The sequence below is a fragment of the Dendrobates tinctorius genome, unplaced genomic scaffold (genome assembly GCF_039654945.1).
Source record: "Dendrobates tinctorius isolate UK_male_01 unplaced genomic scaffold, ASM3965494v1 ptg000038l, whole genome shotgun sequence".
Taxonomy (NCBI): domain Eukaryota; kingdom Metazoa; phylum Chordata; class Amphibia; order Anura; family Dendrobatidae; genus Dendrobates; species Dendrobates tinctorius.
The window spans coordinates 17,441,725-17,466,175 of record NW_027361706.1 but is presented as its reverse complement, the minus strand read 5'-3'; the positions used below and the strand labels follow the sequence as shown (position 1 = coordinate 17,466,175).

The window sequence follows — 24,451 nt, the reverse complement described above, 5'->3', positions numbered from 1 at the left end:
TTTGGCCGCAGCACTCACGGTTTTGCCTAATCCTGCATGATACTTTATTGTATTACTTGAATCTTTGTGATGATGTATTGTGAGCACGGGTTGCTAATTTACTTTTCCCTGTCCGGGTTTGTCCTGTCTTTTGTCTGATTTTATGTAACTCTGGAGCTTGACTCATTACCCTTCTGTGCATGTGTAAATTAATAAATTTTGTACTTTTATATCTATTATTGAATCCATTACTCCTCATTTCTCCTCTTGCTTGCATTATTTATGGAGTGGAATATTATACATGATGGTGGTTTATTCATTATGGTTACCGCCTTTGTTTCTATATAGAGTATTGGGCGTCTGTGTGTGTACCATTCCTTTTATTTTTGTAATATTTACATTTTTTTTTTTTTTTTTACTTTTGGCATGCTTTAATAGTCTCCATGGGAGACTAGACGCTGCCATAGCCTGATCGGCTCTGCTACATACCTGCGATGATCACATAGCCTCTATGTAGTAGAATTACTCGCTTGCTATGAGCGCCGACCACTGGGTGGCGCTCATAGCAATCTGGCACTGATAACCATAGAGGTCTCTAGGAGACCTCTGGTTGTTATGCCAATGAATCGGTGACCCAAGCTTCTATCCCAATATGTAGTAGGTGTAATAATAACATTAGGAAATACCTCCAATTAATAATGTAGTATAGTTCTTCCGATTGACTATGTCGCTTACCGCATGTAGTGCATTGCAGTAGCTTACGTATCTATAGTTACGACCACTCATATAGTAACCGTTAAGAGTCGTCGAAGTTAGAGTCGAAAAAATCCCCCCAGTGGTCAGTGTAAAAATTGCAAGATTTTACATTTTTATTTTAATTTTAATTGCAGATTGTGATATGTTAGAAAAAAAAAATGGGGAAAAATATTTATAACAATATATAAGAAAGAACAGGTACGTTTTAATTGCACTTCTTGTGCTGTGATACTGATGACCAAGATTATCAGGAAGTGACTTATCAGTCTCTGGCAGGCAGATCATAGACCATACTGTGCCAGCTGGGAAATAAACACCACTTATAAGACCTGACTTCTACAGGTTCGTCGTCCTTACCACGCCAGGGAATATCCTTTGAAGTTTCTCTGCCGCTGCCAAAGCCTTGGATTTTCCACCTCCAAGACAATCTTCAAACTCATAGAGGGGCTGCCGAACGGGGTTAGAGTATGAGATTTTGGCATTGTCCACAAATGTTATGTGTCTTACTCCCCAGCCCTAATGAAAGGGGGAAAAAAAAATTCAAATAATTAAATATCCAAAAACAAAAGAGGCAGCAATAGCCAGTCCACAATCTCGATTCAGATTGCACTAGATATTTTTGCAAAGCAGAGACGAAAACACAATCTAATCGCACCCTTTGAAGACCGCGTGCGCCCGTGGTGTGCCACTCAAGACACATCATGGCAAAAACCTCAACCATGTCCATGTACACTAGGGTCCATTCACACTGTCTGCAGTGTCTGTTTGGCCAGAGAAGTTCCGGCACATATTACAAATGTACCCATAGAGTCCTAAATACCCAACAGATGCCTAAAGAGCCTCCTTATGGCCTCGGTACACTAATTTTTTTTTTAACTGTAGTCAGCAGGGTGTACTTTTTTTTTTTTTTTTTACTTTGGAGTCTATGGGAAATATACTTTGTATTTATTGGCAAATGCTCCCTATAGATATCTCCAACGTGAACCGCAAAGTGTGGAAACGCCATTACAACTGATTTTCAGTACAATTTTTTGGTTTTTAGAACCCAAATTAATCATTTTCTTCTTATTACTTGGATCAAGCAAGTGAGGCAGTCTTTCCACGTCCGAGTTTCATGGTCCGTGTCCGCACTGCCCGCGGCTCTCCTGACATGAGCATCGCGGGCACGAAGGAGGCTGTGGAGAATAGGCCAGGAGACCCACGGACGGTCCGGAAATTGGATAGAGCCACATTATCGGCTGAAAGATCTGCTTTAGTAGCGAGGGATAAAGCTTCTCAACTTCTGAAAGTGGAAAAACCGTCTCTGATAAAAATGTTGTTTAAAAGAGAACCTGTCTGCTCGCTCATGCTGCATGAACCTCAGGCAACATGAATCAGAAACAATTCCATTACTGGAGACAAGAAAATCCAAACAGCCCCCCCAAGGAAGCAAGATCACGCGAAACGCGCGTCGGGGCTTTGGTGTGCACTTGTGTTTCTCTCTCCCACATAGGTAAGTGAATACCTTATTTATGCACTATGAGCAGCACTTTAGTTTCTGGTAACTAGTAGGGACATTATCTATTTTATATATTGGTGTCCACTAATAATACAAATGATGATCTAATTGTACCCTGTTATTTGAGGCTCAGGGAGTGAGCAGGGAGTGCTCAGGGCATATGGTCTCTTGCTGGAACTAAGTAGGAGAGGCCCACTGTGACCGTTGACACCTAGTTTTCTACCCCTCTCCTTTTTTCATCCTGTTTTTGTAATTAGTGGCTACTTATGCCTATATTATTGTATGTGGATATTTGAATAATAAAGATTTTTTGTACATTTTTTATTTGACTGTGATTTTTATGTACTATATTCGTTTTGGAGCTAGGTAATCCTGCTTTCCATTTGTAGGATGAGAAGACATGAAAATCTGCGGCATTTTTGATAAAACATACAGTACTTTAAAAGAACAGTGTCTGGGAATAACGGGTCTTGTCAGAAAGGCATAACAAGTATCGTGACACAGCTGAGTCGGTGCACAAAAGAAGGTTCCCACACCAGAGTAGATAAATCAAAAAAATTTTGGCACTCAACTTTTTGCAATCAGTGAAGAATTTTATTTGCAGTCACCTATGTAAACGTTTCGCCTATGACAGCAAGCCTTCATCAGTACACAAGACTGCTCTTGTTCATTTAGAATTCTGAAAAATCTCAAATAAATGACAGTACAGACATGTCAAATATTTATGTTACCAAAAATAGGGCGTCACTGTAGAAAATAGGAGTGGCGGAAAAAAGATGTGTCATCCACCCTGAATTAAGGCTACTTTCACACATCAGGTTTTCGGCGTCAGGCGCGATCCGGCGTCATGCCGGATCCGGCAAATGTTTTGTAAAACCTGATGTGCCGGATCCGGTTTTCTGCCGGATCCGTCTTGTTCTTGACAGACAAAACCGGATCCGTCTCATCCGGTTCATCCGTTTTTCGACGGATTACGCCGGATCCGGTTTTTAAAATTGACCCTTGTGGCCTCCCGAACGGGATTGGCTACTGGAAAACTATATATAGCATGTTCCTACAGCCCTCCTTTGACAGGTTGTAGAGAAGAAAGTGCAGGTTGGAGAGAAGAGCAAGTTACTGGCGAAGATGGATGTTGTCATTGGAAATATTACCACTAGAAGTTCTGTGACGGTTTCAGTAATGAGGGACAATTTTGCACTATACTTTATGTCACCTCAAGGCAGAGTACACTGGCAGGATGACAGAGTGTGAAAGATTTGTGCCCTAACCAAACTTGTGTACCTTCTGGACCAACAGTATATACCTTTGCCAACCAAAGTTGGCTATCTTGTCATGGTCTTACTATTTTTACCTTTAGGGCACAGGTGTGTACCTGGTTGTGTTTTATGCAAAGTATTTCACCTTTTAACAAAAGTTGTGTACATTGTTAGGAAATCACCAACAATAAACACAACTTTTTAGGTGAAATACTTTGCTTCAAACACAACCAGGAACACAAGTGTGGCAAAAAGCTAAAATTTACCCACAGTTATATACCTGGTTTTGAATACCTTTTTACCTTTGAAATACCCTGTATTTAACCTTTTTTTTAAACATAGTTCGCCGCAGAAAGAAATGACAGACAACCATTGTGAAACGATAATTTAACTTTTATTTAAATTTTTTTTTTTTTTTGTAAAATGTTTTTAAAGTGCAAAAAACTTTTTTAATAAAGGTTTTAAACCCAATGGGCATTTTTATTACAAAAAACACACATTACAAATCTGTGTACTGTGGGGTGGAAATACTGCTGGAGGGGCTGCGGGACACTTCGACACTGGGTGTGTGGAGAGAGGACTGGGATCGTGGTGGGGAAGGAACAGTTAGAGGTGAAGGTGTGGAAAAAGCTACAGAATGGGTGGACATGTGGGAGGCAGAAGAGGTGGTGGGCGGTGGAGTGGAGGGTTGGGCAGGGACTGTAGGAGCAGATGATGTTGATGGAAAGTGGTACGGGGAAGGAGTTTGGTACGGGGAAGGAGTTTGGTACGGGGAAGGAGTTTGGTACGGGGAAGGAGTTTGGTACGGGGAAGGAGTTTGGTACGGGGAAGGAGTTTGGTACGGGGAAGGAGTTTGGTACGGGGAAGGAGTTTGGTACGGGGAAGGAGTTTGGTACGGGGAAGGAGTTTGGTACGGGGAAGGAGTTTGGTACGGGGAAGGAGTTTGGTACGGGGAAGGAGTTTGGTACGGGGAAGGAGTTTGGTACGGGGAAGGAGTTTGGTACGGGGAAGGAGTTTGGTACGGGGAAGGAGTTTGGTACGGGGAAGGAGTTTGGTACGGGGAAGGAGTTTGGTACGGGGAAGGAGTTTGGTACGGGGAAGGAGTTTGGTACGGGGAAGGAGTTTGGTACGGGGAAGGAGTTTGGTACGGGGAAGGAGTTTGGTACGGGGCAGGTTGCTGGAAGTGGGGAGGTTGCTGGTATGTAATAGGAGGGGGAGGATGGAAAGTGGCTGGAGGGGGTGCAGATGTAATAGGAGGGGGAGGATGGAAAGTGGCTGGAGGGGGTGCAGATGTAATAGGAGGGGGAGGATGGAAAGTGGCTGGAGGGGGTGCAGGTAGAGGAACTACAGTGGTGGGAGGTGGAGGTTGGGAGGTAACCTGCTGTAGAGCACCGTGGCACGAATGCATTACATGCATCTGCTGGGTAGGAGATAGTGTTGCCATGCGCTCCACAACAGACCTGAAAAAGGTGTGGTTTGGCGAAGATCTTGCTTCTGAATGCATGGTTTGCAGAAGTGTCTTCACCTCCAGAATGCTGGAGTTGATCTGCTGAAAGCCTGCGGAGATTTGCTCTGACAAGACTTTTAGACAGTTCTGGAAAGATGCATTCAGATGCAAGAACTCTTGCGCATAACTCTTTTCCTGACCCCTCTGCCGCTGCCGCCCAGTACCCGCAGGTGTACTAGAGGTGGCAGGGGCAGAAGGGTGGGGTAAAGGGAAAGCGATCTCCTCACCAGCAGCTTCATGTAATGTAGGCGGCCACGATGCTCCTGTGCTGGTGGATGGGACAGATGGGTCGAATGTGTGGGAAGGCTGGGAAGGTGCAGATGTACCGGGGCGGTCGAAGTGTCCCTCGGTGCCGGTCTCCTCAGGGATCGCCTCAGAAGGGTCCAATCGTGCAGGCTCCCGAGTGCTGCTCACCGTGCTGTGGAATAAAGAGAAAAAAAAACAATTAAAATACTGACATGGTATGGCCCTGGCTGAAAAAAAAAAAGTTACATCTAACATTTTTTTCACATGTGGTGTGTAATATTTACCTTCTGGTGAGCATTGTTTCCCGGAGGAACGACAGGGCTTGTGCGTACTTGTACTTGCTCCTGCGTCCTCCAGATCCACTCGGGGCCCGCATCTCTTTATTGAACTCCTTCTTGAAACGATCCCTCACAGACCGCCACCGATTCACAATTCTGTTCCCTGAAACGAGAAAGGAGTGGTTAGTATACAACATCAGTGTTTCACAAACTCCAGTCCTCATGGTCCCCAGGGGTCATGTTTTCAGGATTTCCATAGTAAATAGAAATCCTGAACACATGATCCGTGGGGACCACGAGGACTGGAGTTCGGGAAACACTGGTTTACATCAAGCAACCGGTACTGTATATACTTACGCTCTTTAATCTGGGCCCGAACATCGAGGTCCTCCCAGCGGCCCACAAGGAGCGAACAGATTTCCTCCCAGAGTCGTCGGGTAACGATCAGGTCAGCGTGGCGGCGGTCAGCCATATTCCAGAGCGGCTCCCTTTCTCTGACGAGATCGATGAGGCGGTCCACATCAATCCCTCCATCCTCACCGTCAGAGTCGGGAGCACGCTGTGAAGGCTGTTAAAGAAAAAGACAAAAATAACATAATTAGCCTCCACAAAAGAAATGAAATAAAAAGTGCAAAAAAACAAAGCAAAAATATTTATACTTACACACTGGTGACCGCCGCGTTGCTGTCGCCGACGACCCTGGGAGGCACTGCGAGGACCTCTTGGCCGAGCACCAGATTGGGAAGACTAGAGAAGAAAACAAAAAATGTTATGTCTTTGGATGTAGGCATTTGTTTGCTGTGTGTGGTCTGCAGAACATTGTTTTCTATGTGTTGTGTGTAGTGTGATGTTGTGTTTCTGCGTTTGATGCAAAAAACTTACCAATTGTGAGCCCACTCCAGGTGTCTGTCCACCCCTTCCTTCTTCTTCTGGGAGCTCCTCTTCATCTTGTGATTCCTGTTTTGAAATAAAAGGCAATGAATAGACATATATTACAGAGATGATGGATTTTGGAAATAAAAACTTACCGTCAAACGCTGACGATGCGAGGGAGGGCTCCCAGAAGAAGATGTGCTGTCCTGTTGATGGCCAGACTCCATGGCTGTGGGTATTGCTGCTGCTGTTGCTGCTGCCAGTGATGCCATTTCTGCTGCTGCTGCATCTCTTTGGCGGCTGTTGAATAAAGAGAAACAAAGGGCCAATAAATATCTTGATATTCCATGGCCCTAGTTTGGAGGAATGGGGGATTTGATAATTACCGTCTCTCATCTGCTGCTGGACTCCCCTCCTCAGCATGTTCCATTTGCTGCTCCATTTGGGGTGGTGCTGATGGTGCTGCTGCTGCAGATGTCTGCTGCCTTCTCCTGCTCCTGGTTCTTGGCTTGGGTGGCATGTTGGGTGTGGCTGAGGGTCCCATTGTCTTGCTTTTATTTATCTCCTGTGGGCAGAGCTACTGAGCATGCTCAGACCAAAAAACAGGATCCGGCGCATTGCGGCGCTCATAGGCTTTCATTGTGTGAAAAAGCCGGACGCGCCGGATCCGGCGTGACCGGCTTTTTCGCCGGAGACAAAAAAACGTTACAGTAGCCGTTTTTTCCAGACGCCGGATCGCGACACATTGCCGGATCCGGCGAAAACCGGATGAAACGCATGGCCATCCGGCGCGATCCGGCGCAAATGCAAGTCAATGGGGGGGAAACCGGATCCGGCATTGCATTTCGCCGGATCCGGTTTCTGTCAAAAGCGCCGGATCGCGCCTGATGGCGAAAACCTGATGTGTGAAAGAGGCCTAAGAGGCCTACTGACCTGGCTGGAAGAAGTCACCAGATCAATGTCCACTGTGAGTGGAGGAAAATAGAATAAATCCTCTGTGGTGTCTGCCACGTTTAGTATGCGGATGGAATGGCTGAGGGATTATTAAGTGGCCTCAGAAGCATGTGTGAATGTGTTGTGGCCGTATTCACATACATGTGAATCTTTAGATAGCCGTTTCGTTGGTGGGTGGTGGCGCCGTATGACCTGGTAGGAACACGGAATCCACCGCTTGTATGACAGTTTTTGTATGTGAATGACACATCATGGACGGGATAGTACGTCATAGTGATGAGCGGCTCCCCCCGGGGAGAGCGCCGCTGATCGCGTCCGGGTGTCAGCTGATTATCACAGCTGACACCCGGCACTATGTGTCAGGGGCGGTCACGGACCGCCCCCGGCACGTTAAATCCTGACACACTGCGATCAAACAATGATCGCAGTGTACCGGGGGATTAGGGAGGCATCGGGCTTCATCCGTGCTTCCCAGAGCCCCCCCGAGCAATGTGCTGCGCTGCTCGGAGGGTCGCCTTCCATGCAGGATCCAAGATGGCTACGGGGGGCCTTCGGGGGCCTGCAGGGAGGCGGCTTCCTCAGTGCCTGCGGAGAGCAAGCTCTGAGGAAGTCTGTGCAGCGCCTGTCAGATCGCTGATCTGAAACAGCGCTGTGTAAAGTGTCACATCAGCGATCTGACACATTACAGTGATGTCCCCCCCGGGACAATAAAATAAAGTTAAAAAAAAAGTAAAAATAATTTATAACAAATTCCCAAATAAATAAAAAAAAATTATTCCCTAATAAATTCATTTTTTGGAAATAAAAAAAAACAAAAAATAAAAGTACACAATTAGTATCGTCGTGTCCGTAGCGACCCGTCCTATAAAACTGTCCCACTAGCTAAACCCTTTAGTGAACCCCTTAAAAAATAAAAAACAATGCTTTATCATCATACCGACGAACAAAAAGTACAATAACGCGCGATCAAAAAGACGGATATAAATATCCATGGTACCGCTGAAAACGTCATCTTGTCCCGCAAAAAACAAGCCGCCACACAGCATCATCAGCAAAAAAATAAAAAAAGTTATAGCTCGCAGAATAAAGTGATGCAAAAATAATTATTTTTTATATAAAATTGTTTTCATTGCATAAAAGTGCCAAAACATAAAAAAAAACAAAACAAATGAGGTATCGCTGTAACCGTACTGATCCAAAGAATAAAACCGCCTTATCAATTTTACCACATGCGGAACGGTGTAAACGCACCCCCCAAAAGAAATTCATGAAAATTGGATTTTTGTGATAACTCACCGTAAAATCCTTTTCTCCGAGACGCTCATTGGGGGACACCTATGCGGTGGGTGTATGCTTCTGCCGCTAGGAGGCTGACACTAAGTGAAAAAAAGAGGTTAGCTCCTCCTCCGTCGTATACACCCTCGCCCCTATTGCGGGCGGATCTCAGTTTGGTGCCAAAGCAGTTGGAGGACAACAAAATTAGCCTTAATACAGGTACAACATGTCCAGAAAAGGACCACCCTTATAACCACATAAATAAATGCGTATTAACTAAACAGAAACAGAGCCAACTGGCTAATAGGGTGGGGCGGTGTCCCCCAATGAGCGTCTCGGAGAAAAGGATTTTACGGTGAGTTATCACAAAAATCCATGTTTCTCCTTCACCTCATTGGGGGACACAGATATTGTGGGACGTCCTAAAGCAGTCCCTGGGTGGGAGATTGAGTCACCGATCCAAGCTACACACACGTCTTGTTTAAAAGGTACGCCACCGCTGCTTGGAGAATCCTTCCACCCAGGCTCACATCCGCCGAGGCCTGAGCATGGATATTATAATGTTTGGCAAATGTGTGCAGGCTGGATCAGGTTGCTGCCTTGCAAACCAGTTCCGTCTAAGCCTGGTACTGAAGCGCCCAAAAGGCACCCACTGCCCGGGTAGAGTGCGCTCTGATCCCTGCTGGAATCGGCGTGCCTCTAATGCGGTAGGACTCCTGAATCGTCCAACGAATCCATCTGGCTATGGTCGATTTTGAGGCAGCGAGTCCCTTCCTGCGCCCTTCGGGGAGCACGAACAGCGTGTCCGTCTGACGAAAGGGTGCCGTCCGCGACACGTAACTCCAGAGGGCTCTTACCAGGTCTAACGTGTGAAGAGCCTTTTCCATATGGCGCACCGGTGCTGGACAAAATGAAGGCAAAACAACATCTTCATTAATGTGAAAAGAGGACACAACTTTCGGCAGAAAAGGAGGGGCTGGTCTGAGGACCACCTTATCCTTATGGAAAGTGAGGAACGGAGCTCGGCAGGATAGGGCCGCCAGCTCTGAAGCCCGCCTGATGGAAGTGATGGCCACTAGGAACACCACTTTCCAGGAAAGGTACCTCAAAGAGATATCTTGAAGCGGTTCAAATGGAGCTTCCTGCAGAACACTTAGGACCATGTTAAGGTCCCAGGCGTCCATAGGCGCCTTATAGGGAGGTACCAAGTGGGAGACTCCCTGAATGAAAAGTCTTCACCTGCAAATTGGTAGCAATTCTGCGCTGGAAAAGGACGGATAAGGCCGATATTTGTCTCCTGAGGGAACCTAGGGCAAAGGACGAGTCTAATGCTCTACCGACTGAGCTATCTGGGCTCTCTAAGCCCGACTGGAGAAAAGCCAAGATGTTGGGGATCGAGAATCCCAGCGGGGAAACACCGCGGCGTCGACACCAAGCAAAGAACACCTTCCAGGTGTGGTGGTAAATTTGTGCTGAAGCAGGCTTCTGGGCCCTAATCACTGTAGCGACCACCTCGCTCCCGAACCCTGCCTGGGTTAGAATCCAAGATTCAACGGCCATGCCGTCAAACACAGGGTCCCTGAGTTCAGGTGGCAAATCGGCCCTTGAGACAGTAGATCTGGGCGCTCTGGCAGGCGCCAAGGAACGTCGGCGAGCAGCTGCATTAGATTTGCGTCCCGCGCTCGACCGGGCCAGCCTGAGGCCAGCAGGATTGCCGGCACCCCTTCCGTCTTGATCTTTTTGATGAATGTCGGAAGTAGTGGCAGTGGGGGAAATAGATATGGGAGGCGAAACTGGTTCCATGGCAGAACCCACGCGTCCACCGCGAATGCCTGCGGGTCTCTGGCCTGAGTGACATATGTGGGCACCTTGGCATACACTCTGGAAGCCATCAGGTCCACATCCGGAGCTTGATGTAGAGACCACTCCCCGGATGCAAGACCCTGCCGGCTGAGAAAGTCTGCCGCCCAATTTTCCATGCCCCGGAATGTGGACAGCCGAAATCACAGAGTGGTTTGCTTCGGCCCACTGAAGAACGAGCTCCACCTCGCGCATGGTTGCTCTGCTGCTGGTGCCCTCCTTGAGGATTTATGTAAGCCACCACCGTGGCATTGTCCGATTGTATCCGGAAGGGGTGGCCTGCTAGAAAGTGAAGAAACTTCTGCAGAGCCAGCCGAATTGCTCGTATCTCCAATAAGTTGATCGGGAGGCGTGCCTCCTGTGGCGACCACCGTTCCTGGGCTGTATGGTGGCAAAGCACCACTCCCCCACCGAGGAGACTGGCGTCGGTTGTCATTACCAGCCAATGATATGGGGGTGAAGGTTTCCCCTGGGTGAGAGAGGAACTGGTTATCTACCATCCGAGCGACTGCCTGCCTGACTCGAGAGGACAGTCGGCACCGCCGATCGAACGTGAAAGGATTCTTGTCCCAGGCTGACAAGAGGGTGTGCTGCAGGGGGCGAAGGTGGAACTTAGCGACAGGTATCTTTTCCATTGCTGCCACAATTTTCCCTAGAATCCTCATCCCGGATCAGATGGTATGAGGGACTGGTTGGCGAAGTGTCCGGACTCCCTGCCGGAGAGCTAGCGCCTTTTCCTTAGGGAGAATTACCAACCCTCGGCAAGTGTCGAAGATCATTAATAGGAAGGAGATCCTCTGAGCTGGCACAAGGGATGACTTCTTTGCATTGCCAACCATCCTAAGTGGGCAAGAGTATCTAGCGTGATGTTGACCTTTTCCTCGCATGCCCGTATTGACGGGCCCTTGACCAAGAGGTCGTCCAGATAAGGCAAAACGACTATGCCTCGAGAATGCAGTGTGGCCATGACAACTGCCATAACCTTTGTCAACACTCTGGGAGCCGTGGCTAGCCCGAAGGGTAGCTCTACGAACTGAAAATGTTGATGTTGATTGGTGAAGCGTAGAAACCTCTGATGAGGAGGAAAAATGGGAATATGCAGATATGCGTCCTGGATGTCTATTGAGGCCAAGTATTCTCACTGCTCCATGGCCGATACGACTGAACGGAGAGACTCCATCCGGAAATGTCTGATCCTGATGAATTTGTTCAGAAGCTTCAGGTCCAAAACAGGCCTGACAGACCCGTCCTTTTCGGGAACCGCAAAAAGGTTGGAATAGAACCCCCTGAGCTCTTTCGTGTTCCGGCACTGGAACAATGACTCCTTTGTACTGGAGCGATTTGATGGCTCCCAATAGAGCCCTTGCCTTGGTATCCACCCTGGGAAGCCAGGAAGAAAAAAACATCTTGGAGGATATCTGACAAATTCTATTCTGTAACCCGAGGCCACCAATTCCTTTCCCCATGCGTCATGAGCGACACTGACCAAGACGTAGTAAAACCAGAGTAGGCGGCCGCCCACCTTGCCGGTGTCGTCTGGTAAAGGCCTCGAGTCATTTGGCTGACGATCTTTGGGATCTGGATCCCCTCGATCTGGGATGCTGAGTATGCATTCTCCCCAATAGGTTGGCTCTATATGAGACCTGCCGCTCCCTATCCTGGTTGGGGCGGCCTGAGGCGGCGAATTTGGGCGCTGTAATCCTCCCGGGGTTGCAAAAGGCCCGAAAATGTGCCTGAAAACGGGTGACGAAAAAGCGTTTTGACCTTTTGTTGAGGGAGAAACCCGCTCTTTCCTCCTGTAGAGTCGGAGATAAGTTGATCCAACTTCTCCCCAAATAAGTGGCCGCACTGAAAAGGCAGGGAAGTCAAGGACTTCTTAGAAGTAGAATCGGCTCGCAATGTCCTTAACCATAGGGCTCTTCTGATAGAAATTGCATTAGCGGCAGCAAGTGCCGAGCAATTGTCTGCATCCAAAAACGCATTGATTACATAGTCTCCGGCCATCGTCATCTGACCTGCGACCTCCGAAATCTCTGCAGGTAGATCCTGCTCCTGCGCGACCTTGTTTAATGTTTCTGACCATGATATCATAGCCTTGGCTACCCAAGTTGCTGCGAATGAGGGAGCGAGCGCTGACCCTGGCACCTCATATACTGAGCGAGCTAAGCTCTCTATAAGGCGATCCGTGGGATCCTTAATTGAGGAACCACTAGGGACGGATAGCAGGGTCTTAGTGGCTAGGCGCGAAACCGGAGGATCCCCAACGGGGATTCCATCCATTTTTTACGGAGGTCCGGAGCAAACGGATACCTTGTTTCGAGTGCCTTTTGACCCGAGAAACGCCTGTCTGGACGTTCTCTGTGCCACTGCACTATGTCCTCAAACTCCGGGTGAGAGGAAAAAATTCTGTGCGGGCACTTCACTTGCTTAAATGCCATTTTATGCCCCGTAGCCGCTGCGTGACGCTGGAGTATCCAGGTCAAGGGGCTCATCTGAGTCGCATTCTGAGGTCTGCTCGCTTTCAACCACTGGTGACGGGGAGCGAGAAGCAGAACTTACGGATGCCAAGGAACCGGATGGACTGGGCGACACCGTGTGGATTTGTTTCCCTTGGGTCGGCCTGGAGTGAGAGCGGCCCGTGCAGGCGAGGGGCTCTTGTGAGGTGGAGGTCCCCTCTAAGGCTGGCGAGCCACTGTCCCTGCCCCCATCTGAGGCCAGAAGGAACTCAATTGCATGAACTGTGACAGTGATAGGACCCACTCTGGGGGGCTTGGCATACTGGTCGCAGTCACAGGAGAGGACGGACACTGAGGTTCTGTTAGGCGTCGGGTTGCGGGCGCTGTACAGCGGGAATCCCGAGCCTTGTCCTCTGTGGTCTGCCCACACCAGTATTGTGGGTTTGGTCGCAGGGGAGGGCTCCTGGGCGCGTTTGGAGTCGCTTGCTCTGCGCCCGCGGAAACGCAGCCCGACAAGAGATGCATGCTGCTTCTTCGGACATGCTGTATCTGTCCGCTGCTGGGGATAGGGGGAAGGAGGTAGCACCTCGTTTTCCCCGTGGTCTCCCAGGCAGCACTTACCCTAGTCCTGTGCACCCCCCATTCCTGGACGCCTCCGCACAAAAATCGCGCGCCACCAGCCGTGGGGCAGACCGCCAGCATACAGATCGGTCCAGGGGCGGTATTTCCGGGTCTGCGGCCTAGACGCGCTCCGAAGCCGGGGACTAAATCTATCCCCCGCTGGCCAGGCCTGGGGGGCGGGCAGCCGGAAGTGACGCGCGGCCCGGAGGCGGAACTTCCGGTTGCAGCCTAGCTTCGGCTAAAGCCGCGGCCTCAATTTATCCCTTGCCCGCGACGGGGGGGGGGGGGCGACTCCATGGCGCCACAAAAAAATGGCGCTACTTACTGGCGCGGGCTTCTCCGCACCGCTCTGCAGCCACTGGCCGGTGGCATCTGACAGCTAAGGGCTCCAGCCCCAGATCTTCGCCGCAGGAGCCCTCCCAGGCCCTCTCCTCACTGACGATCCTCTTCAGCTTCCCAGCTCAGGTATGGGAGGGGGCCTTGACAAAATAGGACAGTGCAGGCACCCTAGCTCCATCTAACCCCTTCAGAGGGGTGAGGAGAGGTACTGTCCGCTGCCTTGCAGCACCGCAGTCTAAGCATTGGTGGAGCAGTGGGGGCCGCACGGACTAGTCTTGTGCCTCTGTACAGCCCATGGTTTCAATACCTAGGGGTGGTCCGGGCTAAGTCCGGCATTGTGTCCCACGTCGCGGGAGAGGATACGTGGAGGGACACTCACACGTGCTCGCCCATTGATGATTTGGGGAAATCGGACCCTTTCAATAGGATCCGTTGCCCCTGTCTCATCTTCATAGACGGTAAAAATAAAATAAAAAAAGGTTTGGGGGCCCAGATATGTCCCACGGTGCGGGAGACGATACGTGGAGACGATACTCAACACGTGCTCGCTCGTTGATGGTTTGGGGAGATCGGACCCTTTCAATAGGGTTCGTCACCCCATCTCATCTTCATGGAAAAAAAAAAAAAAGAAAAAGTCTGGAGCAAAACCAGACGTGTGTGCCTCCATGGACACTAAGCAAAAAACTGAGTTCCGCCCGCAATAGGGGCTAGGGTGTATACGATTGAGGAGGAGCTAACCTTTTTTTCACTTAGTGTCAGCCTCCTAGCGGCAGAAGCATACACCCACAGTATCTGTGTCCCCCAATGAGGCAAAGGAAAAATGCTGCTTTTTGTTATTTCTGCGTCCTAAAAATTAGAATAAAAAGCGATCAAAAAAAAGTCACATGCCCAAAAATGGTACCAATAAAAACGTCAACTCGTGCCGCAAAAAATAAGACCTCACATGACTTCGGTGGGTGAAAATATGGAAAAATTATAGATCTCAAAATGTGGTGATGCAAAAACTATTTTTACAATAAAAAGCGTCTTTTAGCGTGCGACGGCTGCCAAAATAAAAACTCGCTATAAATAGTAAATCAAACCCCTCTTTAATCAACCCCTTAGTAAGGGAAAAATAATAAAATAAAAAATATATATTTATTTCCAGTTTCCCATTAGAGTTAGGGCTAGCGCTAGGGTTAGGGGTGTGTTGCGGTTAGGGTTGGAGTTAGAATTGGGGGGGTTTCCACTGTTTGGGCACATCAGGTGCTCTCCAAAAGCAACATGGTGGCATGGTGTCCAATGCAGAATTCCAGCCAATTATGCATTGAAAAAAATCAAATGGCGCTCCTTCCATTCCAAGCTCTGCCATGAGCCCAAACAGTGGTTTACCCCCACAAATGGGGTATCAGAGTACTTAGGACTAGTTGGACAACAACTTTTGGGGTCCAATTTCTCCTGTTAACCTTGGAAAAATAAAAAAATTGGGGACTAAAAGCTCATGTTTGTGGAAGAAACCACCATGGTTACTTACCGGTAGCCGGTTTTTCCGGAACCCATGACAGCACCACCTGAGAGAGGGATCCGCCCCGCCAGGACAGGAACCTACTGAGACATAAGGGGCGGCACCTCTCCCCCGGTTCAGTTGGGTTACAGAGCACTGAGAGGACTTCCCGGTTAGTTACATGTTTAATCCAACACCACAACACTCAAAAAACACCCTACTAATTGTGCACACCCATATGGTGAAAAGGGGGGGGAATATACGGGTGCTGTCATGGGTTCCGGAAAAACCGGCTACCGGTAAGTAACCATGGTGGTTTTCCCTTCACCCATGACAGCACCACCTGAGAGATTTTTGGAGATTCGAAACACCTTAGGGAGGAACCACCGCTTGCAGCACCCTTCTACCGAAGGTTAAGTCAGCAGAGGAGGATAGATTCAACCTATAGTGCTTAAAGAAGGTTGAAGGTGAGGCCCAGGTAGCGTCCTTCCAAATCTGTTCGATCGATACCTCTGCTTTTTCACGGCTCTGGTGGAATGAGCCTTGATGCCGTCAGGAATCGGGATACCACTAGCTGTGTAGGCTACACTAATGGCCTCCCTAATCCATCTAGCAATAGTGCCTTTTGAAACCCCATAGCCTATCCTGGCACCCTGAAAAGCTACGAATAGGGACTGGGACCTCCTCCACTGGCTTGTCATAGATATGTATTCTACGAGAGCTCTCTTAACATCCAGATTATGGAACTTTTCCTCCCCCAGATTTTTGGGGTTCTCGCAGAAAGATGGAAGGACAATCTCCTGGCCCCGATGGAAATCTGATGCTACTTTGGGCAGATAAGCGGGGTCTGTTCTTAACACTACCCTATCCTGAAAGACTTGCGTATAAGGTGGATTTACTGAGGTAGCCCGTAAATCGCTTATCCTGCGGGCTGACGTGAGGGCCACTAACAGGATTGTTTTTAGGGTCAGAAACTTTAGGGGTAGCTTATGTAATAGCTCATACGGATCTTTTGTAAGGGCCTCTAGCACTAGGTTTAAATCCCAGGGGGCTATCCGGGGTATTGGGATAGGCCTAGCTCTAAGGCAGGATTTAATAAATCTGGCTACCCATCTATTTGATGCCAATTTGCAGTTGTAGAGCGCCCCTAGTGCAGATACCTGAACTTTAAGTGTATTCACTGCTAACCCCATCTGCAATCCCGATTGTAAGAACTCCAGGATGGCATTAATCGGGGGATCTTTTCCTAACGGCCTACCTAAGAACTGCAGGAACTTATTACATGTTCTGCCGTAGATGTTAGTCGTCACTGGTTTCCTACTCTTTAGCAGGGTGGCCACCAACCCGGGGGAGAACCCTCTATCTGTTAAAAGCGACCTTTCAAATTCCACGCCGTCAGATGGAATCCTTTGACCTGAGCGTGGAATATTGGACCTTGAGCTAGTAGGTCCGGGATTTCTGGCAGAACCCATGGATCGGAGAGGGACATCCTTCGCAGCAGAGCAAACCAGGGCCTTTTTGGCCAAAATGGAGCTATTAGAATCACCCTGGCCTGATCGTTTCTGATTTTTCTGATAACTGTTGGGATCAGACCCACTGGGGGGAACGCATAAGCTAGCCTGAAGTTCCACTGGATGTGCAACAAGTCCACTGCTCATGGATTTTCTCTCGGGTTTAGAGAGCAGAACCTTTCTGTTTGCCTGTTGTGTTTGTTGGCAAAGAGGTCTATCACCGGTTTCCCCCAAAGCGGAGTTATTTTTTGAAAAATGGACCGGTTTAGCGCCCATTCCCCCTGCTTCAGGGTATTGCGACTCAAGCCCCTTTTATATGTAAGGCTGTCAAGGAGTGTAGGTGTTCTTCTGCTCTGCTCAGAATGTCTGTCGCCGCTTCCATTAAGGAGTGTGATCTTGTCCCTCCTTGGTGGTTGATGTATGCCACTACTACCTTGTTGTCTGACATGATGCGTACATTTCGACCCTGGAGTAGCAGAATGAAGTGACTTAGGGCCTTGCTCACTGCCCAAAGTTCTCTCAGGTTGGAGGATGCTTCCCTTTCTTGACGCGTCCAGGAACCCTGACCTATGAGGCCCCTTAGGTGTGCCCCCCACCCTGAGGAGCTTGCATCTGTTAAGATTATATCTGACGTCTGTCTGTCCCACAGTATTCCAAGGTCAGATTCCTCTTGTCCAGCCACCAATTGAGAGAGTCTCTGGTTTTTAAGGAAAGCTCCAGCTTTCCTTCTAAACGCCCTCTTAGCGATCTTTGTGCTGTTAGTATCTCCCACTGGAGTTGTCGGGTGTGAAACCGAGCCCACCTGACCGCCGGAATACAGGATGTTAGGGTACCTAGCAGGGACATTGCTCTTCTTAAAGTCATACGTGGTTGGTTTTGGCCCGTGAAGGCCAGATTCTGCACCTTTTCTATTTTGGACTCTGGGAGCAGACACTCTTGCTTTTGAGTCTAGTACGAATCCTAGGAAGGTCTGTTTTTTTAGGGGTTGCAATTTTGATTTTTTGAAATTGACTATCCACCCTAATTCCTGCAAGGTGTTGATCACCCGGGTCAACTGCGCTGTACAGTGGTCCTCTGAGCTGCCTACTATGAGAAAATCGTCCAGGTATGGTATTATGACCGTGACGCGAATCCGGAGAAAGGCAGTCACTTCCGCTATGACCTTGGTGAAAACTCTAGGGGCTATAGATATGCCAAACGGAAGAGCCCTGAACTGAAAGTGCCTTAGTGTGCCTTGAATATAAAGTGCTACCCTCAAGTATTTCTGGTAATCTGGGTGGATAGGGATGTGATAATACGCATCCTTTAAATCGACTACGGCCATGAAGCAATCTTGGTGTAGCAGCTTCACCGCCGTAGTTACTGATTCCATCTTGAAGGTCGAGTTCCTTATCCATAGATTGAGCCGTCTGAGATTTATGATTGTCCTGAATGTTTGATCGGGTTTTTTTTATCAGAAAAAGGGTTGAATAAAACCCCTTCCCTTCCTGTAGGCGTGGTACCTCGGAGAGTACCCACTTGTCTATCAGGCTCAAGATCTCTGTTTCTAAGGCTACCTGCTCTTCGATCACCTTCCTGATGGGTGTGATGACGACCACGGATTTTGGCTGACGAATGAAGGGAATTTTCAGGCCTTCTGTTAGGATGGTTAGGATCCAGGCGTTGGAGGACATCTTCTCCCAGGTTTGGAAAAAGAGTACCAATCCCCCCCCCCACTGGAATACTGGCGTCACTGTGGCGACTTTTTGAGGTGGAGGTGCCTCCACCAAACATAAATCCCGATTCTTTTTTTCTTTTATCCTCCCATCTTCTCCTGTCAGCGGGAGGGCGTCCCCTATTGAATCTCCCCCTCCGAAAGGGCTGTCTCCTCTGATCCATAGGGAATCTGGGGAAGCCTTTTTTCTTATCGCCTGCTTTCTCCAGTATATCGTCCAAGTTCTTGCCGAACAAGAATCGACCGTCGCAGGGGAGAGAGCATAATTTGGCCTTGGACTGAAGGTCACCCGGACAGCCCTTAAGCCATAACGCGCGTCTAGCAGCATTTGATAGTGACGCTGCCCTGGCTGTCATCCGCATAGAGTCCGCCGAGGTATCGGCAAAAAAAGCTGCTGCCCCGTGCAAGAGATACATCTCCGATAAGATTTTCTCTCTTGGGACCCTTGAAGCCAGCTTTTCTTCTAACTGCTGCAGCCAGATCATGAGGGAGCGTGCCGTGCAAGTGCCCGCTATCACCGGTTTTAGTCCTCCTGCTGTCGCCTCCCATGCGTGCCTCAAATATGAGTCCGCCTTCTTGTCTAGTGGGTCTCTAAGAACCCCTGCGTCTTCCAGGGGCAGGGCCGACCTTTTGGAGGACCTGGACACTGCTGCATCTATTTTGGGAATATTGTCCCATATCTCTGCATCCTTATGCTCGAAGGGATATCGTCTCTTAGAAGTGGATGGAAGGGCCCCTGATTTTTCGGGCTTTTTCCACTCTTTCTCAATAAGTGCCTGGATCTTCTCGTTTACTGGAAAGGTTCGTTTTTTCCTCTCCTGAAGCCCCCCAAACATAACATCCTCTAGGGTTTTAGCCGCCTTTTCTTCCTGTAGGCCCATTGTAGCTCTAATGGCCTTTAGGAGGGCGTCTGTGTCTTCTACAGGAAAACATGGTTTACCCCCCATGTCACTGTCTGAGGAGGATGATTTTTCCACCTGAGATGAATTTGATGCGGAATCCGAGGGGGAACTAGGGGGATCCTTCCTAGTTTTTTTCCCTTTTTTCAATAGGGACTTAATTGAGCCTTCCATTTCTGACCTTAGGGCAGATATCAGAGTGGCTGCGAAACTAAGCGCTTCCTCCGCCATAGTCCGCTGAATGCACGCAGCACAGAGATCTTTTTGCCAATCTCTTGCTAGGGGAGATTTACATATAGCACAATCCCTATTGTTCTTCTTGCTTCCCGCTTTTCTAGGCCTTTCCTACAGGGTGAAGCATACAACAGAAGCCCTATTAACATAATGCTAACATTCACGAAGATCACTCACCACCCGAAATCAAGGGTACCGGACTCGGAGGCTGCGTCGGGGCACGTGACCTGCGTTCTTTGGATCTTGATGAGTCCCCCGACCTGCAGCTGGGGCGACTGCTGCTGGAATGGCTTCCATGCTTTCTGCCAGAGGGCTGAAAGGGAGGCAGGGACGCTGAACGTTCCTGCTCTGACTCCATGTTGCACCGCCTTCTGCTGCCGCCTTCTCTCTTTAATACCGCGCCTCCTCTAAGGTGAGCGTCTCTCCCCTCCCCCCTGCGACCGCCGGCCGACCGCTTCAGAAAGCCGGCCGGCGTCGCACCCGGCGCCATTAAACCGTCGCCCTACTCCGACGTCAGCCGGCGCACCCAGCATGCAATGCGCCGCTCACGTCAGCGGCCGGAAGAAGCCAGCGTCTCTCCCCTGCCATGGGGATCGAGATGCGGCGTGCGCGAGGGGAGGGCGGCGGGGCGGGGGCTTCCCGCAGACCCCGGGGATCCCACCGACTCCCGCACGAACCCGGAACCCCGGAGGGCCCGGGGACTGCGCCTCCAGCACCCGACGGCCGGCGCTGCAGGTGAGATACTTGTTCTTCCTGCGCCGGGACAGCGCCGCTGACAGTGGGGTTCCTTCCAGGACAGGAACCCAACTGAAGCGGGGGAGAGGTGCCGCCCCTCATGTCTCAGTAGGTTCCTGTCCTGGCGGGGCGGATCCCTCTCTCAGGTGGTGCTGTCATGGGTGAAGGGAAAATATGATTTTTTTATTTTCACGCCCGGGCGTTATAAACTTCTGTGAAGCACTTGTGGGTTCAAAGTGCTCACCACACATCTAGATAAGTTCCTTGGGGGGGGGGGGGGATCTAGTTTCCAAAATGCTATCATTTGTGGAGGGTTTCCACTGTTTAGGCACATCAGGGGCTTTCCAAACGCGACATGGCGTCCAATCTCAATTCCAACCATAAAAGTCAAATGGTGCTGCTTCCCTTCTGAGCTCTGCCATGCGCCCAAATAGTCGTTTACCCCCACATATGGGGTATCAGCGACAAGTTGCACAATAACTTTTGCAGTCCAGTTTCTCCTGTTACCCTTGGTAAAATAAAAAATAAAAAAATAGGACCTGAAATAATTTTTTTGTGAAAAAAGTTAAATGTTCATTTTTTTTTTTTTTTTTTTTTTTTAAACACAAAAAATTCCTGTGAAGCACCTGAAGGGTTGTTAAACTTCTTGAATGTGGTTTTGAGCACCTTGAGGGGTGCAGTTTTTTAGAATGGTGTCACTTTTGTGTATTTTCTATCATATAGACTCCTCAAAGTGACTTCATTTTATTTTTAGGGACCACATCACATTTGGTGTTGCAAAAATGAGAAATCGCTGGTCAACTTTTAACCCTTATAACTTCTTTAACCCCTTCACCCCCAAGGGTGGTTTGCACGCTCATGACCGGGCCAATTTTTACAATTCTGACCACTGTACCTTTATGAGGTCATAACTCTGGAACGCTTCCATGGATCCCGGTGATTCTGACATTGTTTTCTCGTGACATATTGTACTTCATGTTAGCGGTAAAATTTCATTCAAATAACTTGCGTTTATTTGTGGGAAAAACAGAAATTTGGTGAAAATTTTGAAAATTTCGCAATTTTCCAAGTTTGAATTTTTATGCCCTTAAATCACAGAGATACAGCACACAAAAAACTTGATAACTAACATTTCCCACATGTTTACTTTACATCAGCACAATTTTGGAACCAAAATTATTTTTTGTTAGGAAGTTATAAGAGTTAAAAGTTGACCAGCGATTTCTCATTTTTGCAACACCATTTTATTTTTACGGACCACATCACATTTGAAGCCACTTTGAGGGGTCTATATGATAGAAAATACCCAAAAGTGACACCATTCTAAAAACTGCACCCCTTAAGGTGCTCAAAACCACATTCAAGAAGTTTATTAACCCTTTAGGTGCATCACAGGAATTTTTTTGAATATTTAAAAAAAAATGAACATCAAACTTTTTTCACAAAAAAATACTTCAGGTTCAATTTTTTTTATTTTACCAAGGGTAACAGGAGAAATTGGACTGCAAAAGTTATTGTGCAATTTGTCCCGAGTACGCTGATACCTGATATGTGGGGGGGGAACGACTGTTTCCGCGGATGGCAGAGCTCAGAATGGAAGGAGCGCTGTTTGACTTTTTCAATGCAAAATTGGCTGGAATTCAGATCGGACGCCATGTCACGTTTGGAGAGTCCCTGATGTACCTAAACAGTGGAAACCCCCTACAAGTGACCCCATTTTGGAAACTAGACCCCCCAAGGAACTTATCTAGATATGTGGTGAGAACTTTGAACCCACAAGGGCTTTACAGAAGTTTATAACGTACAGCGGTACAATTAAAAAATCATATTTTCTCCACAAAAATGATCTTTTCACCATCAATTCTTAATTTTCACAAGGGTAACAGGACCCTAAAAGTTATTGTGCAATTTGTCCTGAGTACACCGATACCCCACATGTGGGGGTAAACCACTATTTGGGCGCATGGCAGAGCTCGTAAGGGAAGCAGCGCCATTTGACGTTTTTGGCTGGAATTGAGATCGGACATCATGTCGCGATTGAAAAACCCCTGATGTACCAAAACAGTGAAAACCCCCACAAATGACCCCATTTTGGAAACGAGACCCCCTAAGGAACTTATCTAGATGTGTGGTGAGCACTTTGAACCCCCAAGGGCTTCACAGAAGTTTATAATGCCCGGGCTTGAAAATAAAAAAATCATTTTTTCCACAAACATGATCAATTAGTCCCCAATTTTTTTTATTTTCCCAAGGGTAACAGGAGAAATTGAACCCCAAAAGTTGTTGTCCAATTTATCATGAGTACGCTGACACCCCATATGTGGGAGAAAACTACTGTATGGACACACGTCGGGGCTCGGAAGGGAAGCAGTGACATTTTGGAATGCAGACTTTGATGGAATGGTCTGCGGGTGTCATGTGCGTTTGGAGAGCCCCTGATGTACCTAAACTATTGAAACTCCCCACAAGTGACCCCATTTTGGACACTAGGCACCCCACGGAACTTATCTAGATGTGTGGTGAGCACTTTGAACCCTTAAGTGATTCACAGAAGTTTATAACGCTCGGACGTGAAAATAAAAAAAAATCATTTTTTTCCACAAAAATGATATTTTTGCCCCCAATTTTTTATTTTCCTAAGGGTAACAGGAGAAATTGGACCCCAAAATTGTTTTGCAATTTGACCTGAGTAGGCTGATACCCTACATGTGGGGGTAAAACACTGTTTGGGCGCAAGGCAGAGGTTGGAAGGGAAGGAGCACTATTTTACTTTTTCAACTCAGAATTGGCTGGAATTGAGATCAGACGCCATGTTGCATTTGGAGAGCACCTGATTTGCCCAAACAGTGGAAACCCCCAATTCTAACTCCAACCCGAACCCCAACACACCCCTAACCCTAGCCCTAACGGAAAAATGGAAATAAATACATTTTTTTTATTTTATTATTTTTCCCTAACTAAGGGGGTGATAACGGGGGGGTTTGATTTACTATTTATGGCGGTTTTTATGTTTGGCAGCTGTCACACGCTAAAAGACGCTTTTTATTGTAAAAATAGTTTTTGCATCATCACATATTGAGAGCTATAATTTTTCCGTATTTTGACCCACCGAGTCATGTGAGGTCTTATTTTTTGCGGGACGAGTTGACGTTTTTATTGGTACCATTTTTGGGCACGTGACATTTTTTAATCACTTTTTATTCCGATTTTTGGGACGCAGAATGAACAAAAACCAGCGTTTCATGAATTTCTTTTGGGGGGGTGCGTTTACACCGTTCCGCGTGCGATAAAATTGATAAAGCGGTTTTATTCTTCGGGTCAGTACGCTTACAGAGATACCTTATTTAGGTCTTTTTTTATGTTTTGTCGGTTTTATGCAATGAAAACTATTTTATATAAAAAATAATTATTTTTGCATCGCTTTATTCTGCGAGCTATAACTTTTTTATTTTTTTGCAGATGATGCTGTGTGGCGGCTCGTTTTTTGCGGGACAAGATGACGTTTTCAGCTGTACCATGGATATTTATATGCGTCTTTTTGATCGCGCGTTATTACACTTTTTGTTTGGCGGTATGATAATAAATTATTTTTTGCTTCGTTTTTTATTTTTATTTTTTAAGGGGTTCGCTAAAGGGGTTAACTAATGGGACAGTTTTATAGGGCGGGTCGTTACGGACGCGGCGATACCTAATATGTGTACTATTGTTTTGTTTTTTTTATTTCTAAAAAATGGATTTATTTGGGGGAATATTTTTTTTTTTCTAATTTATTTGGCGATTTTTTTTAATTCATTTTAACACTTTTTTTTATTTTTTTTTTACTTTATTAAATAGTCCCAGGTGGGACATCACTGTCCTGTGACAGATCGCTGATCTGTCACATCACAGATCACTGTGACAGATCAGCGATCTGTCACAGGCACTGCAGAAGGCTTCCTCATGCCTGCGCTTTGCAGGCACTGAGGAAGCCAGCTTCC

General features: G+C 47.8%; 1 protein-coding gene across 4 annotated transcripts in view; it reads right to left on the bottom strand.

Moving 5' to 3' along the window:
• Positions 1–24,451, bottom strand: part of ATG7 (autophagy related 7) — a 354,904-nt gene that overhangs the window by 228,379 nt on the left and 102,074 nt on the right. For all 4 annotated transcript variants that reach the window (XR_012231861.1, XM_073574239.1, XM_073574238.1 and 1 more), the window contains exon 12: positions 1,093–1,251. Coding sequence is in view for 3 of the 4 variants with exons in the window: in XM_073574239.1 (XP_073430340.1) it covers positions 1,093–1,251 (159 nt within the window). In the remaining variant the exon portion in view is untranslated. The remainder of the gene's footprint in view (positions 1–1,092; positions 1,252–24,451) is intronic.